General features: G+C 36.4%; 1 protein-coding gene across 14 annotated transcripts in view; it reads left to right on the top strand.

Annotated features, from left to right (window-relative positions):
* CCDC88A (coiled-coil domain containing 88A) overlaps positions 1-22,111 on the top strand; it is an 85,309-nt gene that overhangs the window by 22,477 nt on the left and 40,721 nt on the right. For 12 of the 14 annotated variants that reach the window (XM_014966396.1, XM_014966395.1, XM_014966394.1 and 9 more), the window contains exons 3-10: positions 3,631-3,739; positions 9,718-9,787; positions 14,407-14,465; positions 15,027-15,110; positions 15,681-15,821; positions 17,724-17,893; positions 20,974-21,055; positions 21,740-21,898. In XM_014966396.1, the coding sequence (XP_014821882.1) occupies positions 3,631-3,739; positions 9,718-9,787; positions 14,407-14,465; positions 15,027-15,110; positions 15,681-15,821; positions 17,724-17,893; positions 20,974-21,055; positions 21,740-21,898 (874 nt within the window). Of the gene's footprint in view, positions 1-3,630; positions 3,740-9,717; positions 9,788-10,434; positions 10,536-14,406; positions 14,466-15,026; positions 15,111-15,680; positions 15,822-17,723; positions 17,894-20,973; positions 21,056-21,739; positions 21,899-22,111 lie in introns of those variants that run through there. The other 2 variants (XM_014966385.1, XM_014966390.1) reach the window with 2 other exon arrangements.

Raw genomic sequence — 22,111 nt, 5'->3', positions numbered from 1 at the left:
TTTCAACAGTAGTGTAAGTTAACAATTAATAAAATCATTGTTACATATCAACATTAACAGAAGACTAATATCACAGAATTTGTTATTATCTTTGTTAATGTATAATTTGTCAGAGTTGATCCAGACGCTGTTGGATTTCTAAGGATTGAGAAGGAGATGGAACACAAGAATGATTTACTGTAATACTGTTGACAAAGTGTCTGCTAAAGTGTTCTAAAAATGCTCAATTAGTATCTGTTAGTGCATCATTTGAGAGACAGGAATTATTTATTTTTGTGCTGTAAGGAGAAATGCTGAAATCAGGAGCAAAGTCCAGGTATAATGACACCCTACAGTTCCTGATCTTGCCCAGATGTTGTGACTTCTGATTTAAAAAAATTATTTTCATATCATCCAATAAAACACAAAGCTCATGTGTTGCATCTTTGATGTATGGAGGTCCCAGTAGTAAATGTTGTCCTGCAAAACATGAAGATGGCAGTGATGACAAACATGTGGAAGTAAGAATTTGGCTCCTAAGAAATCTTGGACTCTAATTGCCCATTTTTTTCCCTCCTCCACATGGACATCTTTGGTGGTGATTGTTTCTGCTGTTGTCATTTGTGTACATTTTCCATTTGTTGCATTAGGATAGGAACAAATTGTTTGTCTTTAAAGGTGTGTAAAGATTTATGTTTGCATACCATTATGAAGACATAGTGCTATGCAAATGTTAAAGTTGTTGTTCTTACAAGATCTGTCTAAAGTTTCTAGTACAGCTTTTGAAATGAGAAAGTGTAACCCTGAGCTTTTATGACATTTGTGTTTTGAATTCTTGTGGTTGCGCACTAATTTTGGTGTTGATACTAAAATAAGAGCTATTACAATATCCAGGAAATTCTAGTGCCCTCTGTTTTGAATGCTGTAAAGGGAGATTCATCTAAAATGTATGGCAGTAGAAATGCTGCTGAAGATGATGAAAAAGCCTGGAGATAATCCGATAGTCATTAAGATTAAAGATGAAGATTAGGGGCCCAAATCGGCCTTTTGGAGATATGAATGTAGAAATAGGAGACTTCAGCTGATCTCTGTATGCCATCAGGCCGGCAGGATTTATCCTGGATTTTCTCCTCTGATTTTAACAAATTTGAATGAATTCAGTTTGGAAAGGAGTTCAGTTTGGCACATCTGAAAAGCATAACAATTTTTAGCCCATTTAGTTCATTTTGCAGCTGCAGGTTAACTGAATTAATAAACCCAAGATGACATCTTAATCACGAAGTTTTGTCTAATGTATTCTAAAATGTACTTGTTTGTAATATTTCTAGGAACATGGTGATGAAAATTTAGGAATGAGGCAGTTACCAGTGTAAGAACCAGTGTCCTAATTTTCCTGGATTTATGTTCATATCTACAAGAAAGAAGATGCTATGCTTACTGCTTTTGTTTTTAAAATGACTCTGTTGGAGGTGTATTTTATATATGATCTGACTTTCCTAGCAGTGTGGATTTTTCTATGTTATTTCCATTCATGCTCACAAACCAGAAAATTCTGATAGCAATAAAATGAAGAAAAAACATAAATATATCTTTTAAAAATTATAACATGCTGAAACCAAAGAAAGCTGTAAAAGGCAAATAAAAGTGTGTTTAAGTAATTTATATTTAAAATAAAAATATGTAAATTTTGTCTACAGCAACACTGGTACAAAGAGCATGTGAAACTACCAATTGAAGTGATAAATTGCATCAAAATAAATTGTGATACTGTTATGTTCAGGATAGTAGAGGGAATAGCTCATTTGGGGGGTTGGTTGGTACACTTAGACATTACAGTTGAATCGAGTATCTGTATGGAAACACATGAATCATATACTGATGATCTTATAGTTCTCTGATGTGAGATGTGAGAAACTACTCACATGTAGTTTTTTAGATAAAATATATCTGTTCTGTATGATGCATATTATTTTTCTGGTATCCTCTGCCCAGCCTTCAGTTTGTGTGCATCAGTAGCATCTGGCTTTCAGGTTGCAGGTCCCAGGTGTCCTGCCAAGGTAATTCATGCTGACCTGTATCTTGCTCTGTTCAATCTCCTCCTAAAGGAGCATCTTGTATCATGCATAGAACATTAAACAACACTTGGACTAAAAAAATTGAAGAATGGGGCGGGGGGGGGTTTGGTAATGGCATTTCTTTTCCCTTGGTATCTGGTTGTGTCCACTACAATATTCAAGCCATTTTTGTATTATAGCAAGTTACTGCTCTTTCTGCATTTGATTCCTGAGTATAATCCTTTGCCTGTACATGTTATTGAATTCCATTACACTGCTGTCGCACCACTTTTGCACTTCGTCAGGATCGTCCTCAAATGCCATAATGTTCTTTGTAGGGTATTTTTTGGTTTGTGGTATGTTGTTGTGGTTTTTTTTTTTTTTTCCCCATTCCTCCCAATTTTTGCCAATGGCAGTTCTGGTAAGTGTATTCTGTATTCCATTGTCTAAATCATTAATGACAATGTTGAACAAAACCAGACTCAGCAGGCACACCCCCTTGTAGGAACCTTCAGTTTGACAGTGAGAAGTTGGTAGTTTCTTGTTTGAGTGCAGTATTCCAGCCAGCTGCATGTTTATATGACAATAGTATCATTAAACAATACAATAATATCATTCAATATAAAAAATTGCATTGCGCAGCTGTATCAAGTATCTTTGTAATAGTTAAGAAACTTCACATTAGTCAATTCTCTCAGCCTTTTACAGGGTGTTGTGGGGAGTTGCATTGGTTCTACATTGTTTTCCTTGAAAAATCACAATGAATGATTGTCATACTGTCTTGTATGTGGTTAGTAACTTAATACGTTGTGAGGTATTGAAAAAGGGTGACTCATCTGCATTTCCTCTGATCCCTTCTAGTGTGTGAAGGAAAAGGGTTTGATTTCCTCTCTGAAGCCAAGATAAACCAGAAAAAAATCTGGTAGTATGTGAGAGTACATGAGAGAAACTTCCATTAATAATCCCTTTGTTGACAGGTTTCAGTCATCTGTAAATAAATTAAAAATAATTTAGTGTGTGTTAGCATGATGTATTTCATATTCTTTGTTGTTCTAAAAGTTAAACTTACATTCTGGTTTTGTGCCTCATGATAGTAAAATAGCATCGTATATTTTTTCAGTGTATAGACATTTGTTAATGTAGCCAATCTGAATTCTGTTACTTGTAATTGTCTGCATCAGCAAGAATGATTCCTGATGTCTGCAGTGTGTGCTGGAATATTTACATTAAAGCTGTGTTCTGCTTTCTGTATTCCATCAGGGATGGGATTGCTTATGGAGAAGTGCAGAGCCACAAAAACTTTCTTCTTATATTCATTCTCTGGAAATTGTGATGGGTGCTCCCAATTACATACTGCATTAATAGCCAAACAGGGTGCTAATCTGGCTGTGTCAGAGACAAATGTTTCAAGTTACTTTTTTCTGCCTTTGGCAGTCACTTCCACAACTCCTTATTTACTTGGGGAGGGGAAAAAAAGGCATGGTAACCAAGACAAAAAGTTGTTATGCTGGTACATTAACTATATCATTTGCTATATAGAAAGCTTTAAAGATTAATGTTCAGTGTGTTTAATTTAGTCTTTTGTTTTGTTTTGCAGTAATCCAAAGTCCGCTAATCAGAGGATAAACAAAAAAGTAAACAATGATGCATCATTAAGGATTCAAAATTTGTCTATTTTGGTGAAACAAATAAAAACTTACTATCAGGTCAGTCATTGTTTTGTGTGTTATGTTTTATCTATAATTGTTTTTAAGTATTCTTTTATAGTTATGCCTTTAAGGGTAACAAAAGCAAGATTTGAGATACTTGTATTGATGGTTGTTTATAAATCTGGTCAAATTTTTTGTTACACAGTTTACAGTTATAGTAGTAGTCTGGAAACACTTGTATGTAAAAAACGGTCTGTTTATAGAATGGCTATTCTGCATGTTCGATTACTCATACAGTACATTAAGCAGTATTGGTTGGTATTTTCTGAATCGAAGCAAGTTTTGTGCCTGTGAGGGAAATATTACATCTGCATTTAGTCTGTCAATGGAATCTTTATAAGAAAAATGTGATGAAATGTATTGGTTTTAGAATTAAAAAAAATCAGTGAGATGATACAATCAAATGAGATTTCATAGTAAGTGCAGCAATGAGCTACTTTAGAGCTGAAAATAGGTGGGTTTGTGTGGTAGGGAAGAGCTTGTACTGTGCCTTGTAGATGCAGAGCCTGGACAGAGTGGTGTACAAGTACACATGGACACGCTATAGTAGGACACTACAGATATCACCAGTGTCCCTAATAGTGTGTCTTTTAGTGTTCTTCCAGGCTTCCCTGCACCTGTCTGCCAGGAGAGTGCCTATCTGGGAGAAAATCTCCTTTGACCTGCCTCTTACAGCAAGTGCATCATGATAGAGCCTGTACTGTTCTATGTTTTTTCTCGTGTGTGTGCACATAGTGTATGTTCTGAGAAACTCCAAAGTACAGTGAAAATTCCCAGCTGTCATTTACTGCAGTGGTCAACCACTGTACATCTTTCTAGCTAGCACTTTGTGCGTGGACATACTTAACGTTGTTCTTTTCTTGGCACATACTATACGTGGGTATAAGTGCTGCCTGCTAAGACACTGTGCTTTTCCATTTCCTCGATGGTAGTCATTTTAGACCAGGCATTATAGTGTGTCACAACTGGGGCAACAGAAGGCAAAAACTCTGTCAGGATTGATCTTTATTTGAATACAAGTCATTCCCTGTGCATCTCTGGCCTGTTCTAGTGCAACAGTACCAGGCAGAATTGTTTGCATTTAGGTAGCTTACCTTTAGAATCGTGGAATAGTTTGGGTTGGAAGGGAACTTTAAAGTTCATTTAGTCCAGTTCCCCCTGCCGTGAACAAGGACATCTTCAACTAGATCAGGTTGCTCAGAGCCCTGTCCAACCTGACCTTGAATGTTTCCAGGGATGGAGCCACCTCTCTGGGCAACCTGGGCCAGTGTTTCACCACCACGATTGTAAAAAAATGTCTTCCTTTTATTTAGTCTAAATCTACCCTCTTTTAGTTTAAAGCCATTACCTCTTGTCCTATCGCAATAGGCCCTGCTAAAAAGTTTGTCCCCACCTTTATTATAAGCCCTAGCTTACCTTTAGAATCGTGGAATAGTTTGGGTTGGAAGGGAACTTTAAAGTTCATTTAGTCCAGTTCCCCCTGCCGTGAACAAGGACATCTTCAACTAGATCAGGTTGCTCAGAGCCCTGTCCAACCTGACCTTGAATGTTTCCAGGGATGGAGCCACCTCTCTGGGCAACCTGGGCCAGTGTTTCACCACCACGATTGTAAAAAAATGTCTTCCTTTTATTTAGTCTAAATCTACCCTCTTTTAGTTTAAAGCCATTACCTCTTGTCCTATCGCAATAGGCCCTGCTAAAAAGTTTGTCCCCACCTTTATTATAAGCCCTCTGAAAGGCCACAATAAAGTCTCCCCAGAGCCTTCTCTTCTCCAGACTGAACAACCCCAGTTCTCTCAGCCTGTCCTCACAGGAGAGGCGTTCCAGCCCTCTGATCATTTTTGTGGTCCTCCCCTGGACATTCTCTAAGATGTCCATATCTCACCAGAGCTGGATGCAGTGCTCCTGGTGGGGTCTCACCAAAATAGAGCAAAGATTTCTTGGCACATACTATACGTGGGTATAAGTGCTGCCTGCTAAGACACTGTGCTTTTCCATTTCCTTGATGGTAGTCATTTTAGACCAGGCATTAGTGTGTCACAACTGGGGCAACAGAAGGCAAAAACCCTGTCAGGATTGATCTTTATTTGAATACAAGTCATTCCCTGTGCATCTCTGGCCTGTTCTAGTGCAACAGTACCAGGCAGAATTGTTTGCATTTAGGTAGCTTACCTTTAGAATCGTGGAATAGTTTGGGTTGGAAGGGAACTTTAAAGTTCATTTAGTCCAGTTCCCCCTGCCGTGAACAAGGACATCTTCAACTAGATCAGGTTGCTCAGAGCCCTGTCCAACCTGACCTTGAATGTTTCCAGGGATGGAGCCACCTCTCTGGGCAACCTGGGCCAGTGTTTCACCACCACGATTGTAAAAAAATGTCTTCCTTTTATTTAGTCTAAATCTACCCTCTTTTAGTTTAAAGCCATTACCTCTTGTCCTATCGCAATAGGCCCTGCTAAAAAGTTTGTCCCCACCTTTATTATAAGCCCTCTGAAAGGCCACAATAAAGTCTCCCCAGAGCCTTCTCTTCTCCAGACTGAACAACCCCAGTTCTCTCAGCCTGTCCTCACAGGAGAGGCGTTCCAGCCCTCTGATCATTTTTGTGGTCCTCCCCTGGACATTCTCCAAGATGTCCATATCTCACCAGAGCTGGATGCAGTGCTCCTGGTGGGGTCTCACCAAAATAGAGCAAAGAGGCAGAATCGCCTCCCTTGACCTGCTGGCCACACTTCTTTGGATGCAGCCCAGGATATGGTTGGCCTTGTGGGTTTGAGCATTCGTTGCTGGCTCATGTCCAGCTTCTCATCCACCAGTACCCCAAATCCTTCTCGGCAGGGCTGCTCTCAATCCCTTCATCCCCCAGCCTGTATTGATACTGGGGTTGCCTGACCCATTTGGATGATTCAGGATTGTGAATGTTGCTCCAAACCTTTGTGTTAGAAATAATATCTTATAGCTTTTTTACAATAAAAAAGTATTCTTATTCAATAAATGTTAAAATCAGTCACCATGCTTTTAATGGTTCGAGTTTGTCCTGTGTAAGGTATATAGAACTTCATACACATTTTCCAATTTATATCCCAGTCTCTCAGGCTTCTAATCTTGTGAGATGCAACCTCTTCAGATAGTGCAAACGAGGGAACTTATAAACATTGCAGGTCTGGCCTTTTAGTAGGAGTAAAGACATTTAGTGGCCAAACTGGAACGCTTGTTCAAATTTAAAATTGCTTTTAGCATGTGTTGATGTTTACTCAGATGTGCTGATGTGCATGCAGGAGGTTTATGCGCTGTGGTCGTTTGTTGGGTTTGGAGAGAAGTCTTAAAGGATGGAGTGTAGACTTTGTTTCCTCTCAGACTTAGTGCAGCCTGGCAGCAGGTGTTTTACCCACAACCTGTGCATGGGTTAGCAAAGCAGCGTAGCAGAGTGGGTTTCTATAAGGGCTCAGTTTCATTCCTGTTGCCTATGAAATCACCCAAGGAAGAAAAGCTGGTGCTTGATGGATGCCTTGGAATCAATCTGAGAGGCCTGTTGTAGCCTGGAGTGTGCTTTCACAGGGGCATGAGCCCTCAGACCCGAGTGCTGCAGAAAGCTGTCTATACAGGCATCGTGTCTGCTATATGTTCTAAATGGATGCCTGAAATCTGAGAGTAGGGAAACATGGAAAGTAATAACTGTATTGAGATTAATTGATGTCTTGAATATTACAGTAGGAATAAGATATTCATAAGTATGGAGATTTTTTATTTTTATCATTATCTTATCCTGACTTTTAAAACTTTTTATTATGAGCTTGTCTGTGCTAGGTTACTCCATGTGTATTTACATCTGTGCAAAATATCTCAATTTAGCAAATAATTGCATTAGTGTTGCATATGTACATGTCAAAAAACTTGCACCAATAGAATATAACGTTCAAAATTAAAGTATTATGTTAGATTAGACAAGTTTTCTGGTTCCTGCATCATCTTTGTTCTTCTCTAATTACAATTGTGTCTTCTTTTTCTGAATGAAGCTTCTTTACCTCCTTACAGCATCACCAAACTCTTACTAAGCCCCAAACCAGTCTTTTGAGCCTATACATTTCCCGGCAACGTAAGAGTGTGGAATTGTTCTCTGCAGCTGATTCAGGAGAACTGATCCCTCTTTACATTTTGGTGGGCTTGGGAGGTTTAATGCAGTGAGTTTCTATGACTCCCATGGGTGCTCTGTCAGCATCATTTGACAGATGATGTGTGAGTCTTTAATAAAATAAACACTAGCAAACTATAAAAGTTTGTACAAGCGAGGCAGAATTTTGTAAATAGGCTTAGTTTATTTTTGCAGGTTAAACAACAGTTAAAAGAAATACATGAATTTTGGGATACATGGGTTCCAGTTTCAGGTTTTTAATAGAAGCAGTAATTTCAAAAGCAAACACAAATTGACAGCAGTGGCATTGAGCTTGCTGATGAAGTTAACATCGTGTGACAGAAAAGGTGGTAGACATCTTTGAAGCACGATAGAGGTGTTATAAGAAAAGAGGTAATAATGTCATTAGTCCATAGAGGCCACGTTTCTTGGCTACCCCTGCTTGGACTTTGCTTCACAGTAAGAAAAGCTTTATAATAGCATCATGGAATTATTTGAGCTATTACAAAAAAAGCACAACAAAAAAGCCACCAAGCCCCCACTTTTTAAAGTATGTGGTTTTGTTTTGTAGTAGCTATAAGTACTTACTGAATTCCTTATATTTTAATTGTTCTTCATTGATTTTAAACTACCCATGGTATACTTCATATCTTTTTTTTTTATTTTAAAATTGTCTGTATCAAGGTCTCAGAAGTACAAGAGTCATAGTTGATTGAAATTCATGATATTTGAGGAGGTCAAAGCTATTTTCTCTCTCCTTGTACTTTGTCTCAGGCATGTTGCAATGAAAGTATGTATCTTTCAGTCTAGTGTTAACCAATTCAGATATATTTTTTCATATCCTAAATTAGCTAGTGAAAACTTTCAAGATAGTTACAGCTAATAATTTCCACAGGTGTTTTTCAAGTAATATTGTAATTTTTCAAATTTGACATAAAATGGCTTCTGTTACATTTTTAGCTTACAGTATGACACCTAATGTGTGTCTTTTGGATGAAGAGTGGTGATGGTTCTGGAATGTGTTGCTTTTGAGTATGAACATTTTATGTATTAATTAATCTGTCACTGTGGACAAACAAAAGGCGTGACTCCAGAGCTGCTGATAGGATGGCATCTGCTGTGAATAAACATCTGGGAACAGGAGGAGGACTATTCTGCTTCAGAAGAATTAGGCTCTGTCTAGACTGGGGATTTGACCTGATTACAGCCATTACTGCCTGACAGAAACTATCCATTGATACAATCTATGGAATAGATAGGCAAAGCTGCTGCTTGAGTGTGTGGGACTTGCCAAACGAAAACTCCGCCTGATCATGCAAATAGGATTTTGTACCTTGATATTCAGGATTTTCCCAGCATAACTGCAGCAAAAACCCCTGTAATTTTCACAACCACATTTTGGTGAGGCCACTGAGACTATGGACATAAAATAGAGGAAATTGATCTTTTGTGGTATAAATGCAACTTAGAGCCAATAAAATAAACATCTAGCAATAAGCCAGTCAGAGAAACATGAACACTAATAATTTAAAGGCGTTTTGCTACATTCTGAGACACAGGATCTAGCTGACTTAAAATCCATAAGCCAGCTTATTGCCACGAGAGGATTTTACTCTGTTGAGATGGTCTGGCAAACCAATAAAACAAAGCTTTTGTAGAAATAATTCGTACTTGTAAGGCTTTTAAAAATTAGATTCAAATAATTTAAATATTGAACATGTATGTATTAAGACCTGAAAAATTTTAAACTACTCATATAATACTAATTTCTCTTTAGTATTGGTTAGTATTTGATGTTTGCTTTTGTTCAGTACTTATGGTTAAGTAATATTTTAATTTACTTTTGTAGGAGAATTTGCAGCAGTTGATCATGATGTCTTTGCCAAATGTATTAATAATTAGCAAAAATCCTTTTTCCGGTAAGTTTATTTTTAATTAAGATGAAAATTTATATTGCTGTAATAATTTGTATTATTTCACTGAAAATAAAATTGATATAGGAGTGAGCCTTTCAGAAGAAGATTGTGTAAATTTTCCTAGCAAATAAGTGGTTTAATGGTGATGAGTAACACTTTCTTTGTTCACACCAAGGGTCCACGGTTTACAAAAATGTGTGCAGTCCAAACCTCAGCACTGGCTGTCATTAGGATTTATACTGAAATGAAGTGCGTTTTCCGGCAACCAGTGAGCCACTGATATGACAAAGTCTAAGTTTCGTGTGTTCCTACCTACTACGCCTTCAACTTTCTTTACCTAAGCCACCCCTGAGAAAATTGGCAGTTCAATACATCTCACTTGATCCGATTCCTAATCCTTGTTTTTCCTTCCCTAAAACTCTCCTGCTTCTCTTGCGTCGTTACCTGAAAAATATTGCAGTTGACCTTCTTGCTTTCTCCCCTGAACTGACACTGTCTTCTCCATGCTCCCACCTTCTCTGCTTCCAGCTCTGAGAGTTGCAATTTTCAGACCAAGAAAATTAGCCTGTATGGACCCAGCTGACTATCCACAGCCACTTGGGAATCTCTGCACCATGCTCTCAATTCCAGAAGCACGGAGCAGACACACCTGGCCTGCATGGAGCCACTATGGATTGGGCAGAATTTATTTACTTGGGTCTAATGTGTCCCATGTGCTCTACTTCTGATGTTCTAGCACCTCAGCAGAGAGGTTAGGAACTACTCTAACAGGCTGTGTAGCTTCCCCTGGCTTTTTTTGTTTATTTAAGATGTCTTACATGCCATGCTTCCATGTATGTGAGACAAGATTTTTGTCATGAGCAAGAAAAACCATCTGTGTTACCTCACTTTTCAATTCCAGGGTTCATAATGTTGATGCTTTCCATATCGCATCTGCATATATCCCATTTTTGTAGGTATCTTGATTTAATTTTTTTTATTTTTACTTTCTGCTTTTGAATATTGCTGCTTTTGCTTCTGAGGTCACAGCCTTTTAAGTTTTTATATGTGTAGATGCTGTAATCTATCATATGCACCAAGAAGTGTGAATGTGGTTTCTTCTTTTCCAAAAGAATAGAATCCAACATGGTTTTATATTTTGATTCCAGACTTTCTTAAGGTTTTCAAAAGACTCCATGGGTGTGCCTAGGGACCAGATTTAGTGAAAAAACAGATTAAAAAAATGCATAGTAGTTGTTTTTGTAGTGATGTTTTTGTAGTGATGTTTTTTATTCTCTTTAAGATACTGAGACAAAATATGCCTTAACAATATAATCTAGTATAAGATGAAATTTTATTAAAAAAGCACTACAAAACCTCACAAAGATAATTTGGTATTCAGTTGTAACCATAAAAACCTGTGCTTTAATTAATAAGAAAGCCTCTTCTGATGTTGGGACCTCAGCTAAGTCTGTGTAGCTTTTGTGGTTTGGCAACTGGAATGTCTGGTAGTGTACACGTTGCTCTCCTGTGGGGACATTATTGGATTATTGTGAGAAAATACAGACTGTATTGTAGCATAGTCCATATATTAAAAATATTTTTTATGTATGGACAACATTCTTGAAGACGTTCCAGATTCCTGCTTGAATTCATCATGGAGTTTGATCTGAATCAGAAGATGGATCTTTTGGGTTCCATCCAGAACCTTTCCCCTTTGAAAGTTAAAACTGCTCTTGCTGTGTCAACTAGAAGAGGACCTCATCCCTACAGGGACTTTCATGCTTTTTTCTTTTGTTGAGCAATTGTAGCAAAATTAAACCTTGGTGACTTTTTGAGAGACTTGCTATGTAAATCTGGTTGCATCAAGGCAAGCCCCCATAGTAAAAGTTGATTCTCTGATAACGATTAAGATTTCATCCACTAAAGCTTAGGCTGTAGCTGTTTTTTTTTTTTTTTTTTTTTCATAAATATGTCCCAGTTTTTTGCCTTTGCACTGCTTTGCACTTAAGGAATGATTAGTAAAGAAATACCAGAAGATGACAAATTGCAGAAGGCAAGAGCAGATAAGATTTCAGGAAAAGAAATGTGTTTGCCTGTGTCAGAGGCAGCTGGCTAATCAAGGACAATGCAGATAGAATGCTGGATTTGAGCTTTGGTAAAAAAGAGGTCATCAGAGACTTTATCAAGAAACATGTCAGTTGAGCTAATTGGCAGGAAGCCAGTTTTAGGAGAAAACTGGAGGAGATGAGCTACAGCCTGTGACTGTAAATGTTAAATTACAGAGGAGAAGGAGAAAGGAGATAATGAGGAGTGAATATTCTTTCACGGGGGAAGAGCAAGGATTAAAACAAGTTCATATTTCTGAGAGAGCAGGCCAAGGGAGGATGGAAGGCTACAGAGGACATGAAAGTCAGGGATAAGAGTGAGTGCAGGGAAGATCAAAGGATAGGATAGGGTAGGGACAAAGTTCAGGCAGCAAGTTGGAGGGTATAGAAAAGAATTGACTATTTCTGTAGTTGTGATGGAGAAAAAGGAACAAAAACATTCAAGGTGGTTGGTAGCAGTGGGAAGCTGAGGTTGTTCAATATTTTGCCATGTTCTTTTAGGGACTGTGGAGGAGCAATATTCGGACAGGCTTTTAAAAGCCAGTTGAGATGCTGAAGCAGTGAGCAAATGAACATTCAAAGAGGAGTTCAGGGATTGCTTAAAAAAAAAAAGTGATTAATTTATTGGGATAAATGAATGTAGGATGCAAGATGTTGGGATGGATTCCTTCTGTTACAGTATTCTGGCTAACCTTTATTGATTAAGACAGGCAGCCAGGTAAAATTCCCCTTCTTTAGCTGAAGTACTGTGCTGAAAGTACTGTGATGAAAGGTGTTCATTGATGTTTTCTATTTCTATGTAAAAGACTTCACAACTCAAGTCTTTAGGATACAAGAAGTCTGTATAAATGATTAAAGATCTTCCATTTAAGCTCATGTTCTTTGTAACATATCTACTTGACAAATCTCTTTTGAAAAATTTAAACATTACATGTTCATTGGGATTATACATATCTGCCTCCAAAAGAAGCAGGTTGAGTTAGTGTTGAAAAAAGGCTCTCTAATTAATATTATAATGCACAGAGAATTCCTGAAGCTATGAGGAAGGTGGAGAAGCTTAGCATCTATCTTTCATCTCTGCTTTATGGCAGGAGGCTTGACTATTTACTGAAACCTAGTCAAAGTCTTTGAGTGTTCTGTATCCTTTTAGGTATTTTCTTGATTTCTTTTTAATTTCCTCTTTTGATCAAGATTACCTCGTGTAGCTTTTTGAGAAGGGTTTTGCATTTGCATCTTTTACAGTTGCAAATGTACAGTTTTACATTTACAGAGTACTGTAGTGGATCAAACCAAAGGTCAATTTTTCAAGTGCTTGTAAGCGAATGGTTACTTCTTTCATATGTGGGGGCTCATCTGAAATAGACTTAGTTGCCCAATGTAGAAGATTACAAACTGCCATTTTGGAAAGAAAGTTCTAGTTGAGCTTTGGTTTAGATGTTTATAATTGTCTTGTGATCATTGGAGCTCACATGTGATTACTGAGTCCTTTAAGAAAAATGGACTTCAGTCACTTAGGTCAGGTTCAGGAATGACTGTGCGTACCTTTGTCCATGCTGGATGTTTGCTGGGGTTTTTGGTATTTGGACTGAATCTGTTGGTGATGGTGGCAGTTACACCAGCTGTGTTGCAGAGTACAGTTTTGAAGAATAAAGGTCAGATTTCTAGCCAGACCCAGCATTACTGTGTTTGACAGCATAACTTTTGTCTGGATAGCTAACAATGAAATATACTATTGGCTGTAATCCACAGTATATTTAGAAAGGTTGCTATTAGGACCCTTTTATGCCTAGATAGCCCAGTGGGTGGTGTTTTCTATTACAGTAAAGCGAAATGGTATATGACCATATAGACTTCAATTCCAACTAGCCTCAGATGTTTTGCCATCCTTAAAGTATTTGATTTATGGTTGCTTATATTCTAGATAGAGAACATATTTAGTAGCAGGACAAGGACATTTTGAGTGTAAAAAGTAAGAAACATCTTTACTAATCTGTGAACAGAGTTCTTTAGCTTAAGCTTCTTTTGGAGATTAAGATGCTTAAGGCCAGATTTGGAAATACATTTTGATTTTTAGATGTTTAGATTAAAATATCTAATAAAGCTTTATAAACTAGTTTAAATTAACTTGTCACCAAACTCTTACAGCTTAGGGGTGGCAAATAACTTAAGCGCTTTTGTAAGTATCTTGAGATACCTGAAATAACAGTTGAAAACTTGATTGTAGGTCTCCAAAGCACTTTTGAAAATGTCACTCTTAAGTTTTGTTTTACAAAGGGCAGAAAATATGTTTTTTCCATTTGGAACTATTGTGGATGTTAAGCTATTTGTTAAATGCTGAACATTGGCAGCTAAATGGCAAAAAGGATTAAGCTGAAACCTGGAAAGATGGGGGTTTCTTCATTTTCTTATTTTCCTAACTAGGTTAACATAAATTATATTAAAATAATGAGAAAACCTGATGTTTTCTGAGGGGTAGAGGAAGAAAGCCCAATTACCATTTTACACCTACCTTTTTTTTGGTTGTTTTCTTCTTAGAGCCAGGTACTGAAGAAATAAAAAAACTCCTCCTGCTTTTACTTGGTTGTGCGGTTCAGGTAAGTTTGATATAAGTTTGTAACTGTACGAAATTATTTAAGTGTTACCCATCTCTTTTCTTACTACTTTAATGTCTGAGGTGGTGTATAATTTTGACCTTCCTTCCTCTAATGGTACTTTTGCATTCCTTGAAAGTATGGATGTTCTTACAGTTAAAACAGCTACAGCTGTACACTTCTTATATTTTATTGTATTAATATAGGAAACTGTCTATGTAGGATTTCTAATAGTTTATTAATTGTAATATTATTACTTTACCTGATACTATAAAGAAAGAAAGAAAAAAATTAATAAGTAGATATTTTAAGAAATCTCTTCCTTCCCCCTTTTCAATAGCTTTTTTTTTCCTCTGTAATTTTATTAGTGTTGAAAGTTGTTATAATTACTATAACATGGCATAAACCATGTCAACAGAATGATTGGGTAATAATTTAGCAATGTGACCATTATAATTTCAAATTTATCATGTTTCACTCTTGGAAATACAAAAGAAGAATGAAAATACTTGTGATTTTTTTTTTATATATGTATGTACATAAAGTAGATATCTTTATTTTTAGTGTCAGAAAAAAGAAGAATTTATTGAAAGAATCCAAGGTCTAGATTTTGACACAAGAGCAGCTGTTGCAGCCCATATTCAAGAGGTATATTGTTATTTTTGTACATTTAATTTTTTTGGAAGTGAAATATTGTACTGTAAGAAGATTAATTACACTTGTTCAAAAGCAAGTAATCAAGTTCGTGATTATATAACTGTTGTTTTTAGTAAGCAAAAAATGCTTTTCTTTTCTAACTTGATTTACAAAAATATTTTGTGATCAAGCTCTTTTGGATTACATTGTTAAAACAGTAGCAGGGAGGAAGTATGTTGCTCCAAGAATTTCTTAGAATTTTACAGGAAATTTACTTTAGTGAAATTTTCATATGCAAACGTATTCAGAGCATACAAATCAAATCCCATGTATGTGATATGTAATGTATATTATGTCCTACTCACCTTTTGCTTTTATTTCGCCAGAAGTACAAGTTACTACCTTCAGGTAGATAAGAAACTATTCCATAACGTACAATCTAATCTATTTTAAATGGTTTTTTTTGGTGGCTTTTCTAGAGAATCTAACCCATAGGATTTCAGCTTTATTTTCTTAGGCTTGCTTTCTACTCTTATAATTTAAAGAGGGTGGTTTTTTTCTCTTCCATTTCATTCTGTGTAGGTAACTCATAATCAGGAAAATGTGTTTGATCTGCAGTGGATGGATGTCATTGTATTGACACAAGAATATGTTGAACCTCTCTTGAAAAATATGGTGTTACATTTAAAAAGACTTATAGATGAAAGAGATGAGCACTCAGAGGTATGGATATGCTTTGTTGCATAAGAGAAATATAAGAAATAATTTTTTGCAAATGATACAACTTACCATTTTTATAACTAATAGTTTAACATATGTTCTGTTAGCATATTTAAGCAAGGATTCCTTCCTGCCAGAAAGTTGTTTGAGGTAGTTACGGTGTGCATACTAGTTGTTGAATATTGTGACAAACTAGAAAAGATAATAGTAGATGACCTTCTTCAAATAAGCAGTGTCTGAAACAACTTTAAATAGCACTCATCTGTAGTTGAAAACAGAAAATCCGAAGCTCTACCAGCTGAAGTTTCCAGGAGTCGGTAACCTGTCAGTTCACAAGCCAGACACTGAAAGGTGCCTATTATGTTACTGTATCCTGTTGTACAGCTTTGAGTGAACTGGAGCAGAAGTTATACTAGGAGATGAGGTCTTACCAGCTTATGGCGAGGTACAATTGTTATACTGTGTGAGAATCAAGAAAATAAATCATCTTGGTGGTGTTAGTAGAGTGTTGTCCTGGTTTGAGGCAGAACAAGGTAGTAACTTGTACTTGAGATGGAACAGAACCAGCTTTCTGTTCAGTAATTTTACTTCTTAGCTAAACCTCTTATAACTCCTGAAATTAGCAGTATATTGTGTAGAAAACTGTTCATTCTCAGGGTGATAAGACCTGTGTTTATGTTCATGTTGCAATTATTCCAGATATTCCTTTGAAAGTTAGTAACTGTCTTTCCAGTTCACTGCCTTGATATGAGGAAAACAGAAACTTAACTGTGAGGGGAGAGGATGTGTGGTAATCCTTTTTCGCAATACAAAGGAAAAGTAACTTGAAAAAGAAACATCTTCATATTAGGATAACACCTCTATTTGTATGGTGAAATAGGAATATTCCTCTAGGTCTGTTGCTTTATTCAGTTCGCAAGGATGCTGCTGCTAACTGAAGAACACCAGTTTCTTTAGAGTTTTATATTTATCCTCATGTTCAAGGAATTAGTGCCTTTTCATTACTGAATCCGTACTAAGTACTGATAATTTTGTGGCAGTGTGCCCAGGTGGCCAAGAAGGCCAACAGCATCCTGGCCTGTATTAGTAATAGTGTGGCCAGCAGGACTTGGGCAGTAATCATCCACCTGTACTTGGCACTGGTGAGACCCCACCTCAAATACTGTGTCCAGTTCTGGGCCCCTCGCTACAAGAAGGACATTGAGGTGCTGGATCACGTCCAGTGAAGGGCAACAAAGCTGGTCTGGAGCACAAGTCTTATGAGGAGCAGCTGATGGAGCTGGGGTTGTTCAGCCTGAAGAAAAGGAGGCTGAGGGGAGACCTTATCGCTCTCTACAACTATCCGAAAGGAGGTTGTAGTGAGGGGGAGATCGGTGTCTTCTCCCAAGTAACAAGTGACAAGACAAGAGGAAATGGACTCACATTGCACCAGAGGAGTTTTAGATTGATATTAGGAAAAATTTCTTCACCTAAAGTGTTGTCAAGCATCGGAAGAAATGGCCCAGGGACGTGGTTGAGTAACCATCCCTGGGGATATTTAAAAGACACACAGACATAGTTCTGAGGAACATGGTTTGGTGGTGGCTTTGGCACTGTTAGGTTAATGGTTGGACTTGATGATCTTAAAGGTATTTTTCAGCTAAACGACTCTGTTTCTATGAGTTGGAAGTCTAAATTTGAGTAGTTTTAAGAGTAGCCAAATGGTGCTGTTAAGTAGCTGTGGCTTAGGTGTAGAGGTGTGTATAAGGCTTCTAACTTCTTTTATGGCAAAACTTTTCTATTATTCTCGCCTCCTTTCAGTCTTTGATTTATTAAGGCAGTGAATGATAGCAGTTTCTGACATAAATGGCGCTCTAAATGCAATTCTGTGCTTTTTTCTCTCTTTTTATTTTTTAAATTTCTCAGACTATCATTGAACTCTCAGAGGAACGGGACTGTCTCCGTTTTCTACCTCATGCATCAGCAGCACAATCACCTTGCGGATCTCCTGGCATGAAGCGCACTGAAAGCAGACAGCACCTGTCAGTAGAGCTAGCAGATGCCAAAGCAAAGATAAGAAGGCTTAGGCAAGAGCTGTGAGTACACGTGTATTGCAGAAGTGTGTTGAGAGTCGTAGGGTTTTAAAATCGCTTTGATTTTGCACAAAGTAGTATTCTAGACAAATTCTCCATTCTTTCAAATGGTAAATTAGTTTTAAATGCTTTTTTTAGTAATTGCACCTCAGAAAACATATTTTTAGCATGTAAACGTATTTGTATACGTATATTTTCATCTGTGTTTGTCTTAATCTGTATTACAAATTATATTGATGTTTTAACCATAAACATACTGAAATCAGTGAACTAGAGCTATGGCAATTTTGTATCTTTTGTGCTCTGAACTTTCTGAAAAACTAGCTATATTTGAACAATCACTAGCAGGGGTGGTTATTTATGTCTGAGGAATAATGTAATTTGTAAAATGATTAAATTTTATAGCTTGGGTCAGTTATGGTTTCATTCAGTTTCCAACCTGCTATGTTCATCCAGTTAAGGGAAGGCTCTCTTCTTCCCCTGCTGACCCCTTAGCTAAGGGGTATATTCCCTTCCTTCACCTTACCTGAGTACTGCGAAAAATCACTCCCATTGTAAAAAAGATCTTCGTTTCTTGGTTTTTCATATTCTAATTAAAACCTTTTTTATCCCTCCTATTTTATTAAGAAAACTGATTCAGTAAGTATCCGTGGGTACTTAGTCTGTCTTCATAGCCTAGGAACAAATCTGGGCAGTAGTGAAGAATTATTTAAAGAGGAAAAATGATAATAGGCCAGTGGAGAATCTGTTTCTCCCTATAGCAATGTGTGTAATATTGTTTTAGCAGAGTAAAGCATGTGCAGTTGGAACTTAAAATGCAGATGTTAAATCTAAAGAGATTCAATACATATAGTAACTTGCCTGTAGTTTAGAAAAAACATAAATAAAGATTTTTAATCCTGCATATCTTGTGGAGAGAGGGGACAAGTAAAATTAAATTAAAAGTTGAAGGTAGCATAAAGTCACAATTATCAGCTCACTGGTCTGCTCTTATTAGAGCCGGTTGATCAGATCATCTCTAACTGGCTGGATTAAGTATCTGGTTGATTTACTCAGAGGACCCCTTCCCCCACTACATCTTGGATCTTCATGAAGAATAGAGGACAAAAAGATATGGCTCTTTTTTTCTGATGTCTGTATTATTATGTGTCTACTGAAATGAGCCCGCCCAGGATATTCTATAAACAGCTGCACCAAGAAAATTAGTGAAAAAATTGCTGTTATTAGTGTGATTGACAGTTAATAGATAGCCTAAACAGTGAACACTGGTATGTTCTGTATAATTTAGTACAATCCTCTCTAGTCTGTAGCTGAAGCATGCAATTAGGGCAACAGTGATGGCTTGGAACATTTCACATTTTGCACTCCCATTTGAATTCAATTTGTAAATAAATTTTCTTTACACGTAGCAGTATATTTAAAATACTAGACTTTGATAAATTAACTTCTGTCTGTAGCATTTGGTATTAAATGCTGCATTTATTTGATAAATTTAAAATTAGATTCATTCCAGAGTTGAAAATATTAATCTTAAAATTTATTTATAATCTGGTTTTGGCAACGAACCTTCATATCTGATTAAGTATGCCTTGTAGCTAATAGAATTTTGTACAAAAGATCTGTTAAGGTTGTTTTTCTTTGCAACATCATGTACCAACAGTTGGATGCAAAACAACGATTTGAGGCTTATTGTATAGAAATTCCAGAATTGGAAACAGCGCACCTAATTTTCTATATTCATTCCTGTGTGTTTTTCTATATAGAAAAATAATGTAGGATTATAAATGTTAATAGAAAAGCTGCTGTAATCTAATGTAATACAGAATACTTCTGAATTTCTGTATGATTTCTTAACATCCATGTAGAGGGACAGTTGACAGGGACACTATGGACAGTGATGTTGCAGATGAACCTTTGTATACTTGTAGGTTGTCAACAACCTTTTTGAAGCTATATATGATTGCAAAAAGATCATTCATTGTGAGATTGGCTCTTTTTGTAAAATAACGATTCTAGTTCCATTTTAAGCAAGTATATTTTATGTTAGTATGATTACTTTTAGATTGTATTATAGATTTCAGTCCATTAAATTATCTTATTTCCTGCTTTTCTACTTCTGTTTCATGTGTGTATTCCAAAATTTTAAATGATACAGTAACATGTTTGAATATGCAATATATCTTTTAAGTATATAACATTTTGGATATGGCAGGATTTTTCAACCATGAATACTGTTTGTTCTGAAGTGCAATTATATTTTGAAAATTAGGTATTCTGTGCTTTCGAGTGCACTTACACATTGTTTAATGAACTCATTTTTTAAGAAAGTGATTTTTTTGAGTGTTGAGAAATAACTGTTGTCTAGAAGTTAGGAATGAGTCTTGTAAAAATTGTAGTATTCTATATCAAATTATTTTTATTACAAATGTCTGAATAGACTAAAGCAGACACTGTTGTTCCATAAAAATAAAATTCATTATGCATTTCATAAAATTATGGTGATTAAGTGGTACCTTCTTTTAATAAGTAAAGGCACCTGAAAACCTTAATTCTTCTCTGTAAGAAAAAGAAAAATTGCAAAAATATAAAAGTACTTTTAAAATTGGCTTTACTTGATCTGTGACAGGATACATCAGTGATCATTGTTTGGTTCTCCTGGAAAATATTTGGACTTTTTCAATGTATATTTTCAAATTATTCTACATTTACTTTTGGATGTGAATCACCTGATGCCTGTTCATGTGTATTGTTTGGAGTTTTTTCCCTCCCCATCCCTCCCCCCTCTAAAAAAAAATCCCTTATCACCAAAAAATCCCTTATTACACCCTAATGTTTTCTGCCCCACATAAGTAGGAAATCTTAATGAAAAACAGTTTAAAGGACTACAAAAATCTGACCAAATAAAAAGATTAGATATAGACTAAAGCCTAAAAAATATCTAAAGTGTAATGGCGTACCTAAGTTTTACAGTCTGATGTCCATGAAATTCTGGGTTGTGTAATCTCAGTGGTTTGTTCTCAAATGAGATGATAATTACCAAGTTTTCCAGTCATATTTAATTGTGTTGTGTTTTCTCTTTTAAGTGAGGAAAAGACTGAGCAGTTGCTTGACTGTAAGCAAGAACTGGAACAGATGGAAGCTGAACTTAAGAGACTTCAGCAAGAGGTATGGGTTTTGTAAATTTATCATTTAAAAAAAAATGGGCAAAAAAAAGCTGCCACCACTAGAATGATTCCCCCCCTCCCCAGCTATTTTTTGTATTAGGAAGTATATTTTCATGCATTTTTAAATTTTGCACTCTGAACATGATCTTGTGTAATTTATTCCTTTATTTGGCCTAGTATGCTGGAAAAATATTCTGAGTTAGGTTAGTATTTCTTCTTTTTTTTTTTTCCCCACGTTCAATCAATTTACCACCAACGTATCCCATGAGTGTACATGCACTGAATACTTCTCAAAAGCAATGCGCTCAAATTTTGTCTGGTTTTCTTTAAGCTTTGAGTCTGAAATGATCATGAAGGAAAACATCCGATTCATTTATCATTAGAATATGAGTGCATAAATTATTGGGAGCCTTTTGAGAATGTTGTCTGTAAAAGAAATGTGCTGTTTTGAAATCTACAAATGTGTAAATACCTCTCCTGGAAAAAGGGCAATGCAGTTTTCTTGGAAATACATCCTCTGGACTAAGCCCCTAAATTATATGGTTTTTTTCTTTACCTTTCTGAGAATTAACTTATGATATCTCTCTGGGTTTTTTTACCCCAATTTCAATAATGAAGCAGCTATACTATCCTTCAGCATGTCCAGTTCTCTTGCCTTTAATATCTTTATTTTTGTATTTTCTAGAATATGAATTTACTCTCAGATGCCCGTTCTGCCAGAGTGTATAGAGATGAATTAGATGCTCTTCGTGAGAAGGCAATTCGAGTTGACAAGCTTGAAAGTGAAGTCAGCCGGTATAAAGAGAGGCTGCATGATATTGAATTCTACAAAGCTAGAGTGGAGGTATACTAAGGAAAAAAATTACCCAATAACCATCATTTTTTGTTTGCTGTGGCTTTTTCAAAGTTATTTTGATGACTTAAACGTTGGGATCTGAAAACAGTGTTATAGCTCCTTGCTCTGGGATAGATGATAGTCGGTCTGTTGTGATAAATTACAGTTTTTAGGTAAGAATCCCTGTGTCTAATGGCATGCAGTTTCATTTGAGGTCAACAG

The sequence above is a fragment of the Calidris pugnax genome, unplaced genomic scaffold (assembly GCF_001431845.1).
Source record: "Calidris pugnax isolate Ruff unplaced genomic scaffold, ASM143184v1 scaffold31, whole genome shotgun sequence".
NCBI classification, from domain to species: Eukaryota; Metazoa; Chordata; class Aves; order Charadriiformes; family Scolopacidae; genus Calidris; species Calidris pugnax.
Note: the sequence above shows the minus strand (reverse complement) of the source record. Positions and strands in the feature narration are given on the sequence as shown.